This window comes from Podarcis vaucheri (genome assembly GCF_965113315.1).
Source record: "Podarcis vaucheri genome assembly, chromosome: 4".
Classification (NCBI taxonomy): domain Eukaryota; kingdom Metazoa; phylum Chordata; class Lepidosauria; order Squamata; family Lacertidae; genus Podarcis; species Podarcis vaucheri.
The window spans coordinates 58,741,037-58,764,982 of NC_138762.1; the positions used below are offsets into that span (position 1 = coordinate 58,741,037).

General features: G+C 42.0%; 1 protein-coding gene across 7 annotated transcripts in view; it reads left to right on the top strand.

Moving 5' to 3' along the window:
• PDE9A (phosphodiesterase 9A) overlaps positions 1 to 23,946 on the top strand; it is a 66,543-nt gene that overhangs the window by 24,837 nt on the left and 17,760 nt on the right. For 4 of the 7 annotated variants that reach the window (XM_082219860.1, XM_082219861.1, XM_082219862.1 and 1 more), the window contains 3 exons: positions 14,572 to 14,626; positions 15,598 to 15,668; positions 20,145 to 20,229. In XM_082219860.1, coding sequence (XP_082075986.1) covers positions 14,572 to 14,626; positions 15,598 to 15,668; positions 20,145 to 20,229 — 211 coding nt within the window. Of the gene's footprint in view, positions 1 to 477; positions 726 to 4,326; positions 4,374 to 4,396; positions 4,595 to 14,571; positions 14,627 to 15,597; positions 15,669 to 20,144; positions 20,230 to 23,946 lie in introns of those variants that run through there. The other 3 variants (XM_082219866.1, XM_082219865.1, XM_082219863.1) reach the window with 3 other exon arrangements.

Consider the following 23,946-nt stretch of genomic DNA (forward strand, 5'->3'; position numbering starts at 1 on the left):
CTCTCCCCCCCCCCATGCACTGCTCTGACGGTTACCCTGACAAAGACCCTGAGCAAATTTGGTGGAGATGTGGGGGGCAGGGGGGAGGTGGAGAACTCTTTTGTGCTAGCAAGAGTCCTTGCACTATTGAAACGGGGTAGAATCTGACCCACACTATTCTGCACTGTCTGTTGAACTTTCTGGAGCGCATCTTTATTATGAGCCGTGTTTCTGTTTGCAGAATTAGCATACATCTGTTTGCTGGCCGAATCTGAAGGCTAACGTAAGTTGGCCTTTGAGAGAGGGAGGTCAGAGAATATGCTTTGTTCCCACACTGCAGGTGTTGCATCCACAGCATGGGCCTCTGCTGAATGTTATGCACTCATTCTGGGAAGAGCTCCCATTGACGTCAGACTAGAGAGACCTTGCTGAGAGTACGACATGCACAATAGGGAGTGACTGTGCAAAAGACACCCACACTGGAAATTCTGGGTTTTCCTTTGCAGCTGTAACCTATTAGCAGGCAGTCCTGCAAATCACCCAAATTTCACTCAAGAATATTGCATAGTGGTGGGGGTGGGGTTGCATTTGCAAAAAGAAAAAGAAAAGAAGAAGCTTTTGAAAATATTCCATGCGTATATCTAAGATCTTTTGGAGAAAGCAAACTGTACAACTGTGGTCCAAAAAAGTGTGAAATAAATTTTAGGTGCACCATCGAAGTGAGCTGAAATAGGAACATTTTAAATGTAAGTCATCTAAAATTTTACTTTGTTTGTTTGTTTATAAAAAAAATATTTATCTGCTAAGTCATAAGATGTATCCAAGTGGTTTACAAAGTGTAAAAAGTTGAAAAACCAATTTAAAAGTGAAAAATCATTTTGGGGGGATGAACTCAACTCTAAACTGCCTGCACAGGTCTGTCACAACAGAAATCTTTCCAGCAGGTATTTAAAAGTTGGCACAGAAGCCTTCTTATCCTTCTTTTGAGGACAGATGATGATGATAATTATCTCTAATTCTTACCCGCACTTCACTGTAGGTTACAGCAGTGGTCTGATAGATCTCAGTACTGACCTGGAGCTCTTTCTGTAATGAAATATTTCTGTACTGCATGACATACATGCACAAGAAGTCCTAACAGCATCACTCCTTGTCCTCCAGAGCAGAGCTTTGAACACTATCTTTGCTGGTCATAAATATTTACTGAACTCTGGGGTTATAAAAACATCCATCTTCCGCCTTACTGGGCTACAGATGGTGATGATACCAACTACTCAGGACTATATGCTGGAAAATTACTGCCGGCTGCCTTGGATTGTTGCAGTATGAACTCTCACAGACTGTTGCAAAGAAGAGGAATTTTCCCATAACAATTTCTGCCACAGTCTTGAGCAAGGGTGCCTTAGTTTCATCCAAACCGCATTACTGCAATGCACTGCATGTAGTGCTGTCATCTTGGAGAAGTGTCCAGAAACCTCAGCAGCTTCAGAACATGGCAGGCAGAGGTCTTGGACTACCCTTTTTGCAGCAGCTTAATGGACCTCCTGCCTATTTCCAGCTTCAATTCAAAGTCCTGGTTATGATCTTTAGAGCCTTGGGCACCATCTCTCATCTAAGCATGACCATTCATTAAGCTCAACAGGGGGGTGCTCTCTGCGTGCTCTGCCAATATCTGCAAAGGCCTTCTGGCAGTTCCCTCCCTGCGAGAAGTGAAGTTACAGGGAACCAGGCAGAGGGCCTTCTCGGTAGTGGCGCCTTCCCTGTGGAATGCCCTCCCAGCAGATGTCAAGGAAATAAACAGCTATCTGACTTTTAGAGGACATCTGAAGGCAGCCCTGTTTAGGGGGGGGTTAATGTTTGATGTTTTATTGTGTTTTTAATATTCTGTTGGGAGTCACCCAATGGGCAGGGTATTATTATTATTATCATCATCATCATCTGAGGGATGTGTGACTGGAATGCAAGACAGGGCCTTGTCCGTGGTTGCACCACTCAGGGTTTGTTCAGAATGCTAATTGTCAAGGGAGGGATTTTTATCAAGACTGCAGGGAAGATTGAAACCTCACCTCACCTGCATGCTGTGCTCTGATGATTATTACACACACACACACAGAGAGAGTAATTTGTTTTTAAAAAGAAGAAAACCAGAATATGATTGCTTATCATGTCATTATGTAACATGTAGTTAGGCCTTCTTTCAGACTCCTGTGAGAAGTGCTCTCCATTTGAATTGCCTGCCAAGTAGGAAGCAGGAGCAAATCTCCCACACATTGTTTCCTGTCTATGGACAGTGCTGTTTGCCTCAGCAATGATACATACAGTGGTGCCCCGCAAGACGAATGCCTCGCAAGACGGAAAACTCGCTAGATGAAAGAGTTTTCCGTTTTGGAGGTGCTTCGCAAAACGAATTTCCTATGGGCTTGCTTCGCAAGATGACATTGTCTTGCGAGTTCCTGCTGGTTTTTTCCCTCCCCCCCTTTTTCTAAGCTGCTAAGCCGCTTATCAGCTGATCCGATCAACAGATAAGCCACTAAAAGCCGCTAATAGCGCTAATCCACTAATCCTTCAATGGGCTTGCTTCGCAAGACGAAAAAACCACTAGACGAAGAGAATCACAGAACGGATTCTTTTCGTCTTGTGAGGCACCACTGTACTATGGTGATTTTAGAACTTGGACCGATGGCACTTCCAGATGACATGCTGATTGCACATTCATCCTGATTCGTTTGCAGGAAGGTTAGACCACGTTGGCTGTTTAAGGAGCATCCATTTGGAACCCTTTGCCAGAGAGGTTGGATGACGTTGTGCCAAAGCATGTGCTACCCGGCACTTTCCAGTGCACTTCTCCATCCCTTTCCTCATCACAAAATAATCCAATCTTCTGCATGTACTATGTCTGAGCACCTTGAGCTCCTTGCAGGGAAGGTGGGATATAAATAAAATTTAAAAAGTAAGTGAGTTTGTCATATACTCCTCCCAGTCACTTGTAGTTGCACAACCTGAATTTGTCAGTATGTGATTGGATTCCACTTTTTAAAAAAGCAAAAAACAGCAGTCTATATTATGTTCTTAATGGTCAGGGTGAGGGATCTAGTCAACCATGTGTGTTACTTCACGTAATAACTGCCCTTTTGTTTTATTTTATGGAGCACCTTTGCTGCTGCGAAGGAACCTGTCTGTGCCCTAAGGCAAGCATCAGAGGCCAGTGAATAGTAACTATTCACTGAGACAAGTCAGGCAAACTCGGCCCTCCAGATGTTTTGGGACAATTTCCATCATCCATGACCACTGGTCCTGCTAGCTAGGAATCATGGGAGTTGTAGGCCAAAAACATCTGGAGGGCCGAATTTGCCTATGCTTGTGCTAGTGACAGGGCCTTTTAAGTGGTGGTTCCTATTTTCAGTGGTGTCCCCATCCATTGTGATGTGTGCTTGGCTCCATCCCTTGAGGATCAATTTCTTTGGGGCTGTCTTTGAGCAGTTTTATTAATCATGCTTCTTGCTTATACATGATTGTTGTTTAGGTTTTACAGTTTTATTCTATTGGCTTGGACTTGATAGCAATTTTTCTGCAGGCTGAAGAGTGTTTTAGAGGGTGTGTTAAGCGACTTATTGTTGCTGATCTTTCTCTTTTTGTGATAAGTTTTAGTTTTGTTATTTCAATGTCATTTGTGATTTATTGTATCGTATCTGAAAGCCACCTTGAAGAGACCTAATGTGGACAAAGACACAAAGAATTATATTTGGTGATGCTTCTTTGGACAAATCAAAGTGTACTTCCCAGCTATATTTATATGTGGGGAAGGGGGAATACATAGTGATCTAGCTCATTAAGGTTGCCAACTCTTTTTCTGGCAGGGTTCCTGTGTCTTTTAACAGGCGTAGGAAAAGAAGTAGAAATTCAGGTGGCAAAGCTTACCTCAGGCTGCACCTGCTGAATTTCCACTTCTTACATAGCTGTAAGTTGGCAACCTTAATGAGCGAGATCACGACCCCCCTGCCTTCTTTGGGAAATACACAAGAGGGACCCTGTCATGAAAATAAAAGTTGGCAATCCCTATAATTCTCAGAGAAGCTTGAGAGTGATGCCAATAAAAATTGTAGAGCATTCTGCAAATAAAAAAATGATACTGTATTTTTATATAAGTAGCTGCATTCATTGGAAGATTGTTCCCATTTCACAGATAGTGATATGAGGTCTAGAAATTAAGTAAACAGTTACTGTTGATGCAAGGGAAAGGGACCTTTGTCTCTTTAAGACAAGAGGAACTGCTAGTCGTATATCTTTACTGTGTTGTGGGGTTATAAAAGCATACGTCTTCGTTCTTTTATTACATCTATAAACATCAGGCTGCAGTTGACTGTTCCCTGGATTAGAATGTCCTAGCACTTTAAGTGAGTTTTGACAGCGAGAGGGAGGGAAAGTAGTACTTCTAGGGGTGGGTTTTTTCCCTTTCTTTTCTTTTTTTTAAAGTGGATTCTTTTTATAGGAGCTTGTCACTTTCTTGTAAGCTTCAGCCGCCGCAAAAGTTCTGAGAGGCAATGAAACCAGGATATACCGGGTTCAGAGTTTGTTCTTCTTTGGCCTGTGTATAACATTCTGCTGTTTGTGAACGGTAAGCAGAAAGGAAAGTTTCGTGGTTTTGTTGAACACATTATTTATTTGAGTTCAGCCATTTGATTTCCAGCAGAGGTTTAAGCTGCTTTTTTTTTTAAAAAAAGTGAAAGCTATTTACTTATCTAGAACCAGTCTTTCTGTTTACTGTTCTGATTGCTGCATTTTAGAATTGCTTAACAAAAATGAAACAAAGTGAAACAATGAGGGTCTTGTATTTTAGTTGTTTTTGGATCTACTTTGATTTTGTGCTTTTGAAGCTTTGCTGGATTATTCCAATTTTGAGGTTCGTAGTAGCTAAAATAGAATATTTGCAAAAAGTAGGGGTGGGGGACAGCGTGATATACCTTATTATGTGCATCAGGACAACGAGAGAAGGCATGCCTTAATAAGAGCTGTAGCCAACTGGAATATTTTTTAAATATTAGAATGCAATAATTCATCAGATATATGATCATTCAACTGTGTATTAATCTCATCAATATCTTCTTAGTATTTCCCCCCATTAAGACTAGAGAGAACAAATGCAGGAAATTGCTACTTTAATTTTATCCTTGCATTATGATCTGGGCTTAGTAGCATTCAAAATATGGTTGAGTTTTACTTGAGCTGTTAATTTTGCTCTTACATAGAACACTGCAATCTGACTTTTAATATTTAAAAGCAAATTAAAACAAGTAATTTTGTATTGCACATCACATTTTCTAAAATAAGCAGCTGCAATAAGCTATAGCAGCAGTTCCCAAACTTTCTGAGTCGTAGAGCACTTTTTGGAAGAGAAATTTGTCATAGAGCACTATCGTCGTCCTTATGCCAAAGGCACATATTTATTTAATTTTCTTTCCAATTTCTTCATAGAGCACTTGGAGATGCTTTGCAGAGCACCAAGTGCTCCACGCAACGCAATTTGGAAACTGCTGATCTATTGTCTTTGGTTTATATTAGGAAGCTATATTATATACCTCTGATTACCATATCCTGGAGGCATGAAGCTTCCCAGAGTTGGCTACTGTTAGAGATACAATCTTGTTCTGATTCAGCATAAGCATTTCTTGCTTTAAAAATACCTGTGGTCTGTGCATGATTTTGAAGCGCTTTCTGGTGGTACATCTCTTCCAAGACCAACTTGCAATGCCTTCCATGCAGTCAGAAATTACCTAAGCTATTGTACAAATGCAACCCTGTTCCTAGCTTAGGAAAGCCTGCCTCTCTGAAATAGCAGCTATTTTGGGGGGGTGGGGGTGGGGGGGTTGATTCTAATAGATACATGCACATGAAAATGTTGTATCAGAATGTATCCTCCATATACATTTCCTCAAAGTGTCTGGCAAACCCCTCATGGCCAGCCGTAATGTGCTCCAGGAATCTGCCCCAAGCATAGGCGCCGACTCCATGGGGCCTGAGGGGGCCCGAGCCCCCTCAAAAATTCGTTTGGGGGGCTCTGCCCCCCCCAATAATCTCGGGCGCCCCTCCAGCAGAGCGCCACCGCCGCCCCTCCCCCAGCCCAAAATGCACAGGGTCGGGCTGCATGCCTCCTGCTCTCCCTCCCGAGCAAAAGCTCCACCCAATTTCCTTCGGAGCTGATTAATAGGCGCAGCACGCTCTCCCCTATTCGCTCACGAGGAGGCGGCGCCACTTTATCTGCATATTCATGAGCTTATTTATTATTCATGAGCTTTCGCGGGCTCCCCCAATATTTTTTATAAGTCGGCGCCCCTGGCCCCAAGTGCAGGGTAGCTTATCCACAAGGGTAACTAGACCACAAGGAGCGACTCTGCTGGCTGACTCCTCAGGGATGTGATGGATGCAGCAAAGTATGATTTCATTGCTGACCTCACTGCTGCACAGTGGGCACAATTATGTATCCTATTATGTGTTGGATCAGCTTCATAGCAAGGTTTCAATCTTCATCCATCCCACTCCTTCAACCGTAGCTCCTCAAAATACCAAGGAGAATTGCAATCTCCATGGTCCCAATTATGTCAGTGGCCCTAGGAATCTCACTGTTCCACAGTGAAATAGAAGCACCGAGAGGTTCACTTGGTTAAGCCACTGTAATGTCCCCCAGAGCCATCAGAAATCCATTAGAATTTATCAACCTCCAAGAGCAGACCACCCCAAGCGGTCCCTTTCTCCTGCAGGATGCAGGACCAAACCTTACCAGGAAGTGGTCTGACCATGACAATAGGGCAGCATCTAGCCCTCCTGTTTCCAGACCACCACCCTTCCCACTTGGAGCAAAGGCCAAACCAAGGATGTCCCTTGCTCCGTCCTATAGGGCACATTACAGAGCAAGATTGCACTGTGTTATAAGAAAAACTTGCTCCTTTTCCCTTATGGGGTACCCAAGAGCCCTTATAGAGTCCTTTTGTAGGTTTTCTATCGGTAGGAGAAAATAACAGAGGCCAACCAGAGAATATTGAGAAGCAAGGCAGCTAGTAAGCCTGATCTTTATTAAACTGTTGCAACAGGGTGCTTGCTCCCCCCCACACACGTAGGAGGGAGGAGGAACCCAGAACCATGGTGTGCAAGCCCTTATATAGACTTTTGAAATTACCACCCTGTAGCTCAAGTAGCTTAAGACTACCCCCCAATACATCAGACATACATCACAGAAGAGGCAGTCTACAGAAGAATCCTGTCTGGCAGGAAACCAGTTAATGGGTTTACCTCAGTGGTGTCCAAACTTTTTGAAGATTTGATGAAGTGAAGGGCCGTGAGGGCCAACCAGAGGGCCAAATTAGGCCCCCGAAATGGATTTTGGACATGCCTTGTTTACCTGGACAGCCTGGCCATTCTTTTGTGATGATAAATACATAATTCCTGAGTCCAGGTCACAGGCTTACCCTATTCATACACAAATGTGTCCTTAAGGCGGGATTTGTGAGCACAGAGACAATGGGGAGGTTTTTCCCGTTTCCTTCCAAACTGCAGCGTAATATTTGAGGACACTGAAAGAGTCAAAATGGCTTTAGGACTGTTTTCCTGTACTGCTTCAGGAATGTGGTTTATATATTTATGTATGTGTTTGCCTGGTACATTTATGAACATTTATTTTATATCTTATAAATTCTCATAACAACTGCAAGACCAGAAAGGAGAAAGCAAGCAACTGTAATATTTTAAAATCATAATATTTATGATTAATAATAATCATTATTTATAAAGGACCTCAAAAGCTAGGTGCTGTCTGATGATTGAGTTAAAAAGAAGAAATCCTACCTGCAGTCTTGCAGTCAAAGATAATATAGGTATACAATGGGAAACTAAACTTTGCAGGCTTTGCAAATGCGGTGAGGAAAATTGAGCGAGAATAAGCGTTTGAAATGTGAATAAAAGCACTTCAAACCAAAACAGTACAAGCTTTTTCTACGGCATGGTAATAGATCTAACAGATAACTTTCAGACCACAGGTATTGGAAACAAAACACCAGCGCTCTGGCTTTCAGGACTGCTAAACACAACTGAGAGAACCTGAGTAGCAGCACACCTTTGTTTCCTAATCCCCTGCGGTAGACAAAGTGGCTGAGAGTGTTTCTCCAGCTGGATGCAATGAGCAAGGAACAGCAAAGGGAAATTTGGGTTCTACTGAACAATGAATATACTGATAGGAGTTTATGGTTGCTAGACCTTTCCCTGGATTCAGTAAGTTTAATAATTTAATCAAAGTTTAGGGTGTTAAAATGTGTGCCAGACCACTGTAATCCCTGGATCTAACAAGTGTTAAAAGCTAATTAAGACAGCCAGAGATTAGAGAAGAGAGCTGGGAGCAATGTGAGTTGGAAGCTGAGAGTAGGGCATAATGGGACGGAGAAACAAAACAACAAGCAGGAGAGTCGGAGCAACGTTTGAGAGAAATGTTCGATGTCCCTTTGAATCCAAGGCTGTGGCTACAGGAGAAACAAGACCCTTTGGGAGTGTTAATGCTATGAATCCCTCAATCGTAGGCTCAGGTTGTATATATTCGTAAATAACCCCAAGATCATAAAGACTCCACACAGTCTCTGCTGTGCCTCATTCCAAAGGCAAACACGAATCCTGGGTAAGTGCCTGGAACTCCTAGGCTTTCGTAGTGGTCAGAGATTGGTTTTGACGTGCAACAATACAGAGCTCTCATTGAAGAAACTTGCACAAACACTTTTGATCCTGAGGCCTTATTAGGTCTTTTTATTTTTAAATATGATTGTTACACAGTTAGGCCTTTGTGTACCTCTTTTGCAAATGCAAAGTTTTTTCCATTACTTCCCCCAAAAAAACTGTGCAGGGAGAATTTAGGGTCAGTAGGCCAGGGCTGCCACAGCAGGATGAAGTGACCTGCTTTGGGGCACTGTGATGGGGAGATAGACGGAGGCAGAAAATAGTGGCTGAGATTTGCAGCAATATTTTTTTATTATTATTCAAGTGTTGGCACTATAAGGGACCAGAGGGCACTATTTGGGACCATTTGGGGCAGCGTGCAGTATCATCTTGGAGCACTTGAAGGCTGCAGTAAATAATAATAATAAATTTAAAAGCTGCAAAATTTTCATACGACCCGTTTTCAGAAAAACTTTCCATGTGTTTGGGTACATTCATGAGCCCAGTCTGCAGTATAGGTAACCTGACCCTCTGCTTCAGCACCACAAAAAGCACTGTATTTCAAATGCAGTTGCCCTAAACTTTGTTAAACAGCAACTTGTGTGTGGGGGATTCCCTGGTCTTGAATGGGGTAACTGTGCCCCTGAAGAACCAGGTGCGCAGCCTGGGAGTCATTTTGGACTCACAGCTGTCCATGGAGGCGCAGGTTAACTCTGTGTCCAGGGCAGCTGTCTACCAGCTCCCCCTGGTACGCAGGCTAAGACCCTACCTGCCCATGAACTGTCTCGCCAGAGTGGTGCATGCTCTGGTTATCTCACGCTTGGACTACTGCAACGCGCTCTACGTGGGGCTACCTTTGAAGGTGACCCGGAAACTGCAATTAATCCAGAATGCGGCAGCTACACTGGTGACTGGGAGTGGCCGCCGGGACCACATAACATCGGTTCTGAGAGATCTGCATTGGCTCCCAGTACGTTTCCGAGCACGATTCAAAGTGTTGGTGCTGACCTTTAAAGCCCTAAATGGCCTCGGTCCTGTATACCTGAAGGAGCGTCTCCACCCCCATTGTTCAGCCCGGACACTGAGATCCAGCGCCGAGGGCCTTCTGGCGGTTCCCTCATTGCGAGAAGTGAGGCTACAGGGAACCAGACAGAGGGCCTTCTCGGTAGTGCCGCCCGCCCTGTGGAACGCCCTCCCATCAGATGTCAAAAAGATAAATAATTACCTGACATTCAGAAGACATCTTAAGGCAGCCCTGTTCAGGGAAGTTTTTAATATGTAACGCTGTGCTGTTTTTAACACTGATTGGGAGCCGCCCAGAGTGGCTGGGGAAACTCAGCCAGATGGGCAGGGTATAAATAATAAATACTAAATTATCATTATTATTATTATTATTACTTAGCCCAAGTCTGATCAGTGCTGATGAGAAACAGCAATGTAATTTACATATTAATCCTCTAAGGATAAAGCAAATGTTGAGGGTGACTTGTACCCCTTGGAACCTTTAATTTCATTTAAACAGGCACCTGCTGTTAGTTTGTCTGAAGCAAGCTAATATCCTAGTCTTGATAAATCAGTGCAGTACCACTGCTGGCACATGTTCAGTTATCATCTGTAATAATCTCCAGATCATTCTCTAAAGTGCTGTTGCTTGGTTGCCGTACGTTTGATGTGTTGGCATTATAAGTTTCCTTCTGTGTCTCTTCTTTCTGAGTTTGGAGGATGGAGTGCAGCATCTGTAGGTCTAATTATCTTTCCCTCTCCTCATCCATTTCTGCATTAGTATTATATAAACATCTGAAGTCCTGTTCAGCATCTGAAGAGCTGCCATGTTCCTAGCTGATACCTCCATTCTGATCCTATTTATTTTCATTTTGAAAGATGTTTTTCAGTGAAACCAATGGCCTATGCACTATCTGGTTTTCTAACGGTGCCGCCCTAAGCAGATTTATTCAGAAGCAAGCCCCCATTCTTTTTCCACCAGTGGAACTTACTGTGTAGCAAGAGTGATTGGGACTGAAATCCCAAATGAGCTGTAAACCTGAATGCAGTCAAGTAAACACCTTTGAACACAATGGAATTTATTTATCAGCAAACATGCATAGAATTGCGCTGCCTTGGTACAGAGTGCTTTAATTTATTATTTTGTTTATTTATTTTAGGGTTGTTGCTTTTGCCCTACACTTCAAAACAAACTAACTTCAAAATGAATTACAAAGGTAGCATGCACTAGAAAATTAAAAACAAAAACAAAAGCTGCTAAAATGAACAATATCCTATAAATGACCAAACAGAAGCAGCACAGTTTGTGAATGGGAAGCATCAGCTGAGATAAAATAAACTGTTACGGCTAAAATCTGGGTGCGGGGTTACTCTGCCACCCAGCTCATCGGACTAAGTCCGTGGGTCCCTGCGGAAGAAAATGAGCTCAGCCGGACGCAGGAGCAAACTGCAGAAGATCCAAGTTTATTGCGCAACAGGTTCAAGGCGAGATTGAACAGCGAGAAAGGGGTGGCATGAACTTTTGAGATTTCCCTCCATGTCCCAGAATACAGTGCATGAAACGTCACGAATACATTATGGGAAGGTTGGGTTTCACAAGTTACATCATGAATATACTTTACACGTCATGAATACATTATGAAAAGGTGGGATTACATTAATTAGCATTTTCGGATGAGGGAGGGGGGATATGCGGAGCGGGAAATATACATAGATACACATTTATTGAGTACCGGTGGTGGCAAGACAATGGGCCAGGAATATACATCGTCTGTCACCTAGTATTGCCCGAAGGAAGGATTTGCAAAACTATCTGACAGGATTAAGAAGTTCCTGCGTACGTGACCTGCCGCTTTGGGGATTATGGAAGTAGGGACAGCATCATGGAGTCCAAGGGGAACTGAGTTGAATGGCACCGAGAACGAGCAGATCAGAACCACGGCTGATTTTATATCAATTTTTGAAGATTTCAGTGATTTCTAAGCCACTCTGTACTAGAGAGCAAAAGCAGAAACAGAGTGGATACATTGTAACAGGATTTTGACAGTATTACTTGAGAGATTATGGAGGACAGGGGAGGGGTGATGGAGTCCTAGAGAAATTGAGCAAATATATTGTAGTGAAGAAGACATTGCCCCCCCCGTTCCGTATCATAAACCAAATCAAAAAGTCTGTGAAAAAATGAAGTGTGGCTTTAACTTGGCAGGAAAATGGCTTCAAAGTAAGTGTCAGACAAGTTTCTTTGCAGAGAGCACTCCATGGGCAGGGTGCCACAATCAAGGAGGTTTATTTCCTGTTAGCCATCTGTTGTACTTCAAACTGGCGCTGCGTTAGAAATCCCTCCCACTTTTTGTTAATTAACATACTCCAAAAAAAATTCAAAACTTCATTAAGAACGTGTCATAAAGAAGATTCTGGTGAAATCATCCTGGGTGGGAGGTATGGTTTTGTGCTTGCCATACTTTCAATGTTGCCAAGGGCTGTTTGTGAGGACCCCTTCTTTCATTCTATAAATCATCTCTCCATGGGTCTGAGTACCTGGGTATTTCCTGAAACCCCCATGACAGCCTCAGCCTGGCTTTCCTATAAGCATGGGAAGGTGGGGAGGTGACTCACTGTGCATCTGACTGCTCACTGTTTTTCAAGTGAAGTCTTTTTACCTTTAAGGGTTGAAAGATATATTTAAAGGAAGAGTATCCCTTAAAGGCAAAATCTATGAGTGTACGAATCTCAGGTACTCAGTGGCCAGCTTCGCCAGCCTCCCATGCTCCAATGCATGTGGTGGGGGAAACATCGCCCAGTACCTTCTCCATGGGGCTTTTTTCAGATCAGGGAGTACAAGAAGTTGGGGAAGCCACAGAACACTGGGAAAATGTTTAATAGAAAGCCCTATTCTCAACCACTTCACAATGATAAAGTAAGTCTAACCCTGCTCTGACCAAAATTATAAAGGAACTCTAAAGTTTCCTGAGAATGGAAACAGAGAAATGGAAGCCTCTTTTGTAGGGGAAGGCATTTTTGAGAAATCAGATGACATGTTTTGGCACACCACTAATTCAGACAGTGGAGGTACTCAGAGGAGAGCTCTGCTGAAGACCTTTGAGTACAGGTAGCGGGTAATATTCAGCACTAATCTTTCTCAGAGGAGACCTATTGAAATTAATAAACAGTGGGTCCACTCTGCATAGGACTTGGTCGAATACAAACCAGATGATTGTTTGGGTACCCTGCAGTTACTTTCTAAAATGCCCTCATAGCATGGTGATATAGTACCTTCTCTTTTACCTATAAGCAATTCATGAAGTGGTTTAAAGTTCGTAACCAGGTCCTGTTTATTGAACTTGCCTTCCAATTTGTTTGAACAAAGCTTGTACAAGGGACACACTGTATCTACTGTTTACTGAGCATCCATGCTGATTTGTGTGCACGAAGGTTATACAACTTCCCATAAATTAATTGTTATTCCACACTTTCTAGTGTATTTTCGCATCACTTTCCTTACTTCAAAAGTCATTTTCTAAAAAGTAGTTTTTAAAAAGAGTCCCAGACCACTTTAATCTTCTCTAATTGCACAGATCTAAATTTGCCAACGTGCGACTGATCCCCTCCTGCAATACAGTAACAGTTTGGAGGCCGCCCAGGAATTTGTCAGGTTTTAATATCGTTGTAAATTTTGATTTGTTAGCTGCTTTGAGGTTCTTTGGAAAATTTGGTGGCATTGTACGTCCATGAAATGAATGAAGCACAGACATAACATGGCCATACTTTACATTCATCTAATTCAGCCTCACAGCAATAATTTGAAATAGACTATTGTTGTTTTCATTTTATAGAACAACTCAATGAGGGCAGGAGAAAAATGACTTTACCAGATTCAACCATCATATACATAGTACTATAATTTGAACCCATGTCCCAATCCAATATAGTATTCACAGAACCCTGTGTGCATTTCTTTTTTCTGCTAAACTAGTTTTCTTATCTCGACAAATAACTGGTAGGTGTAGCAGATTTTGTTCCCACTCTGCCTAGTACTAAATACCTTTATTCCTACAGGTGCTTACATATGCATTACTGAGAGGGAGGGAGGGAGAGAGAGAGAATAATTTGAGGAACTTTTTCCATTTTTCTTCTCTTTCCTTCCTCCTTTCACCCTTTTTAAAAATCTAAGCATGTGTAACTACGTATTAATGAATAAGGCCATGTATTCGCTATCAAACTGCAGTGCTTAAAAGCACATTACGAGGGTGTTTTTGAATGGAAAAGCAAAATTGATGCCCCCCACTGCATATTGGAAATTGCTGTTACTTTCTGAAATGCTCTCATCGCATGCTGATAGAGCACCTCCTCTTTTACCTATAAGCCATTTATATTTGGTTAATCAGAGGTTTGGATAAGCTTGACTGCTGCCGCATAGAGAGGTTTGGGGGAATATATGCTGAATTCAGATTAACTGGAAGATTGGCATAACAAAGGTTTGCTGATTGTGCTTTAATGTAGTTGTTTCTTTTAGGGGTAAAAAAGAAAGGCAAATGTAGTTCCCACTCCCCAAGAATACCTTCAATATTCATATATGGAGTAAGGGGTTCCCCCCCCCCTAAGGTGACTATTATGAGTCTACATTGGTTTGGTTACATTGTTGAGAATGTCATTTATAAAGGCTATCCATCTTCACAATTCAGAGCACAATTTAGGCTGCAATCCTATACCTACTTACCTGGGATACTAGACTGACAATGGCAACTTTTTGCAAGTATTGATTGGACGAGGATAGCCAAGCTTATTTTCTTTGCTAAATATGCCATTTTTTAAAAAATTCTGTCTGTGTGGAAGCTGAAATAGGTCTGCTATCCTCCATCTTACATTCATTCGTCTCCCATTACTTTATATTTTTAATAGAAAAAGAGGAACTGTTCCAGAATTTGCTGGCGCAGGTGATCGAGCAATTCTCCAGGTAATATTTTTATGCAATAGTTTTAGTGTAATTATATTTCTCCTTGCATTCATTTCAACACTGCAGTCCCCAAACAGTTTGCTTTGAGATAAATGCGCCAGCTTTTCCCTCATTGTTCTGCATAGTGAATAGGGTATGCCTGAGTCATTTAAAAGTTTATACAGGCTAGTCAAGCAGAGAAAGATGAATTAATTGAAGGCTGCAATCCAGAACCCAATGGGATTTTCCAGTGACTAAACATGCAATGAATTCACTGGACTCCCCCCCCCCATCTTGTAACTGAAAGGAAATAGAATTCATCTACGTATGCTGCATTTTGTAAGAGGGATGCAAAATCCCTAGCATTGTTCTAACTAAATAAGAGTGTTCAACTCCTTAGCTCCTTAATAAACCACTTACATGATTGCAAAATAAAATACTGTAAAGTAACATAAATGAAGCCACAGAGAAAATATAATTAATGCTGCTGGAATAAAGATCAGGTTATTATATTAAGAAAGGAAACATTAATTTACACATACAGACTCTTTAGAAATGTAAAGATAGACACACCAGCCCACACACCCTGTGTGTGAAACCCAGGAAAAACAGAGCTTCTAAAATGGAGGTCAGCTACTCCATTTATTTATTTCATGAAGGGAAGCTTTACATCCCATTAAAGTAAGCAACTACACATAGATCAAGATTCCCCTTTATGGCACTAGCTTGTTAGCACAGTGGGAATTCTGCTATTTGTATATTGGAATAATTTCGCCTATAGCTGATCACTAGACCAAAGCAACAACTTATGGGGTATCTGCACTTACTGGGTTTAAAATAATAATAATAATGTATATTTAAATGGATTCAAAGTCTGAGTTTTATATTAATATTTTCCCCATCAACAGAATTCAGGTTTGTTATAAAATCACTTATTTGTACAGCTATCAAAGATGTGCATGCATTCCTGTTTAATTTTTTTCTCCCTCCAGGGTATTTAAAATTGATGAATTGAAAACCGACGTAGATAATCACTTGGCAATGCTGGAAAAAAGAGTTGAATGTGAGTATTTAAAAAAAACCAAACATAAGCAACTGAAACCTGGAATTAATTTTGTGTCAGTTTGAGATGGTGCTGAGCCCCAGAGGTACAGATATATCTCATTAGGACCATTCCTCCTGCCTTTTATCTTTTGTAAGGTACAAAACTACGGTATACTGAATAGTGAGGGGGTGAAGCTACAAAATATAGAATTACTCGTTAAAGTAAAAGTCTCAATTTACATTTTGCTTCATTCTGTTACAAGGAATACCTGGAAAGAATTATATAGAGAGCCACCTCCTGTAATTGCACCCAGTTTGTAAATCAATCCAATCCATTAAACTGGAAAGACTCAAGTCCCCAGACCAGGTTTAGGCTCCTGTGCATGCTTGACAAATGTAGCAACCTACGACACCCATACATCCTCCTTGAATTATGCCTCCTCTACTTTCTTCTTCCTACTTATTTTTTTTTTGGGGGGGTGATGCTCTCAGGCTTCATTCTCATGCTGCTGGTCTCCCAGATATAAAAAGGGGAATGGGAGCTGTGCTCCTAAGACTGCCCATTTGCAGCACAAAAATGCATTTTGCTCAGTCCAGAATTGCTCAGCTGCTGGGTGACCTTGGGCCAGTCACACTTCTGTGAAGTCTCTCAGCCCCACTCACCTCACAGAGTGTTTGTTGTGGGGGAGGAAGGGAAAGGAGAATGTTAGCCGCTTTGAGACTCCTGAAGGGGAGTGAAAGGCGGGATATCAAATCCAAACTCTTCTTCTTCTTCTTCTCATGCTTCTCCTCAACATACTGCTTTCAGTCCAGATTGATTCTCTACATCCTGCCACCCAGAAGGTTTACTTGATGCCCATTTGAAAATCCTCCCTTTCATTAGGCTATTCAGAAGGAAGTGGTGATTACAACATTGTTGAGCAGGTGTTATTATTGTACAGGCTGCTTTTGATCTAGATTTATTCTAGAACCTGCCATCCACAATGGTGGGTGCAGCTACTTGATACGTGTTTGAAAACCCTTCCCTTGGTTAGGTTACCCTCATCGTTTCCTCCCTGCACTTTCCTCCAGATGAATGCATAAGATGCTGGTGGTTGCCATCTTGGTATACACTCAGCCATAATGCCATTGGTCAAGTGTGAATACACACAAACACCCCTATTGCTGGGACTTCTTACACCTGTTTTCACCTGTTGTCAACTGGGCACACTGGGGGTAATAATGTAGATTCAATCTGTAATGACATTTTATTTTTGGAATGAAACCAGTTTCTCAAGAAGCACTTCTCAGGGCAAAAAAAAAAAAAATGCAGTAGATCAAGATTGATGGCTTTTGGCAAAGATATAATTCTCTTGACTCCTACCTGCTTTGCATAGGCTGGCTACTTTTTGAAGCCTTCCCCCCAACCCCACCCCACAAGTGCTGCTGAAACACCTATATACTATTTCCTTTGAAGTTCTCAGTGAACTGGTGGTAACCATTGGCATGCACACGAAAGCTTATACAGTGGTACCTCTGGTTAAGAACTTAATTCATTCTGGAGGTCCATTCTTAACCTGAAATTGTTCTTAACCTGAGGTACCACGGGCCTCCCGCTGCCACCGCGCCACCGCTGCGTGATTTCTGTTCTCATCCTGAGGTAAAGTTCTTAACCTGAGGTACTACATCCGAGTTAGTGGAGTCTGTAACCTGAAGCATTTGTAACCCAAAGCGTTTGTAACCTAAGGTACCACTGTACCCAGAACAAACTTAGTTGGTCTCTAAGGTGCTACTGGACAATTTTTTAATTTACTCCAGGTAAGTATTAGGTAGTCTATTACCTTGAATATGCAGGAGGAGAAGAGAGAGAGGCAAACAGCAGAGACAGGTTTGCAACCTTATACATCTTGCTTGCCAATGTCATTGTGGGAAGTAGGGGGACTAGATGATTATATGTACACAATGAGATAAGTAGACAGAACAGAGAGAGGGAGATTGGGGAAAGGGAGAAAGCTTCCTCAACAATCTCCTGGTTGCTAAATGTGGCATAGTTCATAGCCTGGCAGATGGACAAGGGTGGAGACAACAACCCTAAAACAGCACAACCACTGCCACTGCCCACCTGAATGTACAGCCAGGATGATACTGCTGCGTTTACTCAGGAATAAGCCCTATTACACTCAGTGGGACTTACCTCTGCGTAGACATGGACTCAGATACATTCGTCACATTAATACTTTGAATGCGTTATAAACATAGAGCACCAGATGGCGCCAGAGAGCAAAAAGGAGTTTATATGGATTTTTACGTAGGCTTTTTTTTTGTAACGATTTATAACGATTTCTGACATATTTATAGCGTTTTTAACCAGTGTCTAGATCCACCCATGTATAGGATTGCAGTTTACATTAACAAGTCACACAGTCTTCCGAGTCTTCGCCCACTAAGTTTATGTCTCTATTAGGAGTTGCACCAGACATCTTAGCCCCCTGAGGTATCAGAACATCTCAGCATCAGATTAATATCTGCTGTTCCATGAACTAGCTTTCTTTAAAAAATCAAACCTCTCCTCAAATGTCTAGTACACACACAGTATATATATATATATATATATGCCTGAGGGTAGGCAGGCAGGTAATTGAAGAGATTAGTTTAGCACTATGAAAAGGGAAATCCTTTGAAAACATTTTGTTTGTGGAGACCACTGGGTGGCATTCAGCTAAGTTTTACTGAGAGTAATCCCACTGAAATGAATGAACCTAATTTAGTTGTTGCCATTAATTTAATGGATCTGCTCTGTGTAAACTCTGGTTGAATACCACCCAATGTACCAAGAATAGGTTCATATATAACCTCTGTTCATTTCCATATAGTTTGCATAGGAGAATCCAGTGCAAGGACATCCAGCAGACAATTTTGCATACATACAGTCCTCTGCTACTGTTATTTACATGTGGAAAGGTATGATGGCTTAGCTCCCCAGAATGAGATTGTGGGTACTTTGGTGGTGGTTCTGCTACCTCCCTGCACTGAGCAAAGCCATGGTTTGACCTAGAGATAAGGGCAAACAGGGCTGATGTCTTCCACGGTCTTTCACAACTTGCTCTTCTTTAGTATTCCTCTTTAAAAGTGGGGGTGAGTGAAATAAGTTTCACTTCATTAAAGAGGTAATAATAATTTGTGAAAGCAGTGGATTTATGAAAAATGAACTGACATACTGATGGCAAACTTGGCTTGATAGCAATCAAGTTTGATTTCAATCAAGCCTGACTCATTAAGACATGTTTTCCTTTTTACACACTACCATTTCTCATTTCCTTTCTTCATTCACCTATTCAAATGCAGCAATCACATTTGCATGTATTATGGAAGCTTCTTCTTTTCAGACAAATATGAAAGCTTAATGTCACCCCTGGAGCAGTTCCACTTGACTTGCATTACACAACACATGGGAAGAGCTCAGGAGGATATTTGCCTTATTAGTAGTAGTAGTAGTAGTAGTAGTAGTAGTAGTAGTAGTTTATTAATGCTTGGGCCATAGGCCATTCACACATAAGGTAGATGGGTACAGTACGAAAACCAGTAGTATAAAATACTGCATAACACCTACCTAGAATCATATATAAAACCGACATCTTGTGTTCCACAACACATGGGAGTAGGAGGATATTGGCCATTTTATTATGACCAAATGAATCCCAATTAAACACTTGTAAGTTTCCTTGAGCTTCCTAGGTACCAGCTTGAGCACAGCAAGCAAGCAGGCTGTGAAATTATCCTACTGAGTATGGTGTACACTTAATGCAGTGCCATTTTTTAAAAGTCCTTCAGCAACCAGATAGCAGAAAAAACCACTTATCTATTCAGATTGTATTAAGCTTTCAAGGCTACATGAAATGCATTTTGCCACCTGGACACATAACAAGGCAAACTTTTTGCCCTATGCCATAGATATACAGGAACAGGATTTCCTGTGCTGTTTTCAAACCCTGCTTGATATTTAAAGAACAGCATCATATTTTCAAGTAATTATCAAGAACTGAAATTACTTCCCAGTTCCCAGATTAGGTTATGAATCTCACAGCTTCCTCTTTCATGTCACCTGTTCATTTAATAGGGTGCTTTAAGCCCAGCAAAGCACATTTGTCACAATACAATTACAGCTCTTCTTATTGTTAACATATCATTGCAATAGCTTTGTCAGGCGCTTCCATCTATTCATGTTCTGAGAGAGACTCTGAAAAACAGCAAGACAGCTAAATATTGCTGTGTACTGCTCACAATAGGTACCATGACTGTGAGTTTTTTGGGGGGACCTCCTAAAATCTTGTCAGTTTAAATGATTTATGATGTTTGCCGTACATGCCTGCAAAGGAACAGGTTTCGGACAGAAGGACCATTGAGTCACTGGCAAACACCACCGCTCAGTGCCTTTTGAAAAATCTGCACAGTTACTGAAATGAGATCCTTCGGGTTTCTCCATGGTAACCCCCCTGTTGTTTCACTTTGTTGACAGTGGAAGGACTGAAAGTAGCGGAGATTGAAAAGTGTAAGAGTGATATTAAAAAGATGAGGGATGAAATGGCAGCGAGAAGCACCAGGTAAGTTCTGCTTTTCTTTTCTTTTTCTTTCGTCTTTGAGGAAAACAGCCTCCTCAGAGAGATTCCTGTATCAAGACTCTTCCAATAATCCTAAGAAAGCTTACTTGGAAGTAAATCACATTGAGTTCAGTGAGGTTTACTCTCCCAGGTAAGTATGAATAGAATTGCAGCCTAATAAACAAATTTGTAATGCTTGATAGTCTGGGGTTGTTGTTGTTGTTTTTAAAAAGCTGTATAATCCAACAGCATGTAGCATTATGAGTTGTTGGGGGGGGGGGAAGCTGTATGCAAGATCCTTCTAATTCAGGGGTAGGCAACCTAAGACCCGTGGGCTGGATGCGGCCCAATCACCTTCTCAATCCGGCCCGTGGACGGTCCGGGAATCAGCGTGTTTTTACATGAGTAGAATGTGTCCTTTTATTTTAAATGCATCTCTGTGTTATTGGTGGGGCCTGCCTGGTGTTTTTACATGAGTAGAATGTGTGCTTTTATTTAAAATGCATCTCTGGTTATTTGTGGGGCACAGGAATTCGTTCATTTTTTTCTTCAAAATACAGTCCAGCCCACCACATGGTCTGAGGGATGGTGGACCGGCCCACGACTGAAAAAGGTTGCTGACCGCTGTTCTAAGTCCTAGATCCAGCATGGATTTCATTGCTGGAATAGCCAGGCCAGCCTGGTAATGGCCTGCTAAGTATGAGTCATTAAGGGAACAAAGGTAGTGTCTCTGTGTTGCTGGACAAATGGGTGGCCTCCCTCTCTCAACTGTCTGTTTGTTAGAAAGACAAACAGCCAGAGTGGAGAGTTGAGTGATGTGAGCTAGAAGCTGGATGAAAAAGCTGCAGGCTGGGAAGTCAGAGAAAGAGAGGCATGGCTGATTTGTGCTGGAATCCAAGGCTGTGGCTATTGGAGAAGCAAGACCTTCTTGGAGTGTTAAAAGGAACCACAGGACCTGGATAAGCACCAGGAACCCCTGGAATCTCGCACAACTCAGAGATTGATGGTGGTGTGCAACAATACATATATATGAATGATACTTGTTTTATTTAAACAGACATGGCGACTTAATGGTTAAACGAGCTCATGCCAGATGACTGGAAAAATAACTCTCATAGAGAGATTAACATCTTGGTTTCCCTATGTTTACCCATCCGGTAATAAAGAATTCTGGCCTTAGTTTTATGCGAACAAAAACTTATTCTGCCAAGAAAAACATTTGTTTGGTAAAGAGGCTCTCTTATTTTAAACAGACCTGCTCAGATATGAAATGTAATCTGAGGAAATATCACAATATACACACAGCAACTCCTCTTGTTATGGTCATGTACTATGCAAGGATGTGCATGCTATATTTTAACCCCAAAAGGAGGCATTTCCTTTTCAGCAGAAGAAGCTAGTCTGCTAATCTGATACGTTACCAAGTTTGGAGCTGCAATTAAAACAGGAGCAGAAGCAATCATAGCTTGTAATGGCAGGCTGCAGCAGCTGGTACATTTCGGCTTTGCTGTTGCCGACACATCAGAGCAAGCATGTCGGCAGCCAATACATGATTAAAGTTGTTTAAGAAAAGAAGATAGAAGCAGTTCAGAAGGCTGGTACTGCTGGGCAAAGGCATGGCAGCTTTGCAAACTTCAGCCCACTTAACTGTCCAATCTTCCCCTAGGAAAGCCTGGGAATTATAGTGCTGTGACGTGGTCTATGCTCACAATGCAGAGGGTGCGTAAGATGCTTAAGGAGTTCTTCATGTCATCAATGATGCAGGCAGCTTTTGCTAAAGTGTTACATGTTTATATCTCACTATAGAGCTGGAATGGACAATTTCAGTTTCTTTCGCTTTCTTACTTCTCCAATCTTGAGTTCTCCACATTTCTGCAGCAATATGCCTTTTTCTATCATTTAAAAAAAATAATCCTCACAAAAATCCATCAGCATTTTGGTGCAGATTTATTTATAAACACGTCTAATATAAATATTTTTGCAAACAGCTTTTACAGATATAATGCATTTGTGTATGCTACTTTCACTAATTTGTGCATTTTCATGTGCACTTTCCCCTAATAAATGCATGTTTGTACATTTTGGTTGGAGAACTATGTCATAAAATTTGGAGAAATGCGAATTTTGAAGGGCAACTGTGTTTTGGTTCACATATTGGTTTGAGAAGTGCAAATTAGCTACTGTCTCATTCAAATGCAAATAAAATTATATTTCTCTCTCATCCCTACTAAAGAGGTACGACATGCGTGTGTTTGATCTGGAGAAGAAGTCTTCAGTTTTCCCCTTTTGGACACTGACTTTTTCTCACCACCTGTTTTCTCCCTTGTTGCTTTTTCCCCAGAAAGAAAGAAACTAATAATGAAGACGCACCTATTGTTAATATTGTCTACTAATTCCTTTTAGCAGAAGCTAAACTCGACTCCCTAGAATTCTAAAACCTGGCTGCTTCATGATTCCACCTCAAAGTTCCCCTAACCCTTCTTCCTCCACAACTTCTTTTATTTGCATCCATGTTTCCAGGGCTTACACAGTTGAGTCACTTACATTTTGTATTTATTAAATAACAAAGCCTGTAATTCTGAGAGGCCCCAAAGTGCAAGCAGCGTGCCTCCTGAAAATTACTGACAGGATGCAGGATGGGGGGGGAGGGGAGAGAAGCGAGAGAGATGTAATAAGCAGATCCATGAGGCATCTTGAGGCAGCCACGTCTGAGGGGCCCCTCTGTGGGAACACCCACCCACCTACCCATACCACTGCTGCCAATGAAGCGAGGAGAAGCTGCAGTGGGGGCTTCCGGGTTCCAGCGAGATATTTTGAGAGGCCTCCACAAGCTCTCGCTGGGGTCTCATGAGACCTTGCTGGAATCTGTAAGCAGAAGGCACACAATGCCAGTAGGAGAGGTTTCAGGTGACAAAGGGGATGAGCTGCCCCTAGTAATGAGAAAAGAAGAGTGTCAGGATCATTGAGCATCTGTTGAGGCCTTCACTCTAGCAACCCCTGGAGCTCTCTGCCACTCTCTCCTCCTCCTCCTTGTTGTCACTGCCTTTTCACCTGCCTTCTCTGAGAAAGTGAGCGGCGAGTGGTGGATGAAAGAGTGCAGCAGCCTCCCCTTGCCTTGCCTTCTCTGTCTACATGCAGGTTGGACTCAACGGGAGAGGGGATGTGGATGGGCAGGGGCAACATCAGAAGGTATGAGCATCTCGTACATGGACCCCACAGAATCTGGACCCCACACTGGACAATACGTGGAGAAAAGAGGTCACTAAGTGACTGAGAAGGGAACGTGGGATATAATAGAGGCTGCACCACAGGAAAAAGCAAGGGGGCTGCTAGACTGATCCAGAAAATTAGTCTTTTGCTAGCCTAAAACTGAGGGCCATCCATTCCCCTTTCATTCAAAACACCGAATCAATAGCCACAGGTTTGGCATTTCACCCAGAACTTAAATCTAGCTGGTTATTCTAAGTAGCTAGAAGAAGAGTCTTGCTCTGCAAAGATACACATGATTGCAGCTGATGTTCCTTCACCCCTAATTATTACCTGTCAAGTGGAGTGTAATTTCAGCTCAGAGTCTACTGGTTCAACTTGTACTCCACCAACTTTTTTGAAGCTTTGAGAGGATGAATAAGCCAAAGTGCACACATTTGTCATACAGCATGTTCGCTTCCTCAATTGAAGCAATAAAACCTGTTTCCATTTTCGCAATCCAGATTTCAAGTC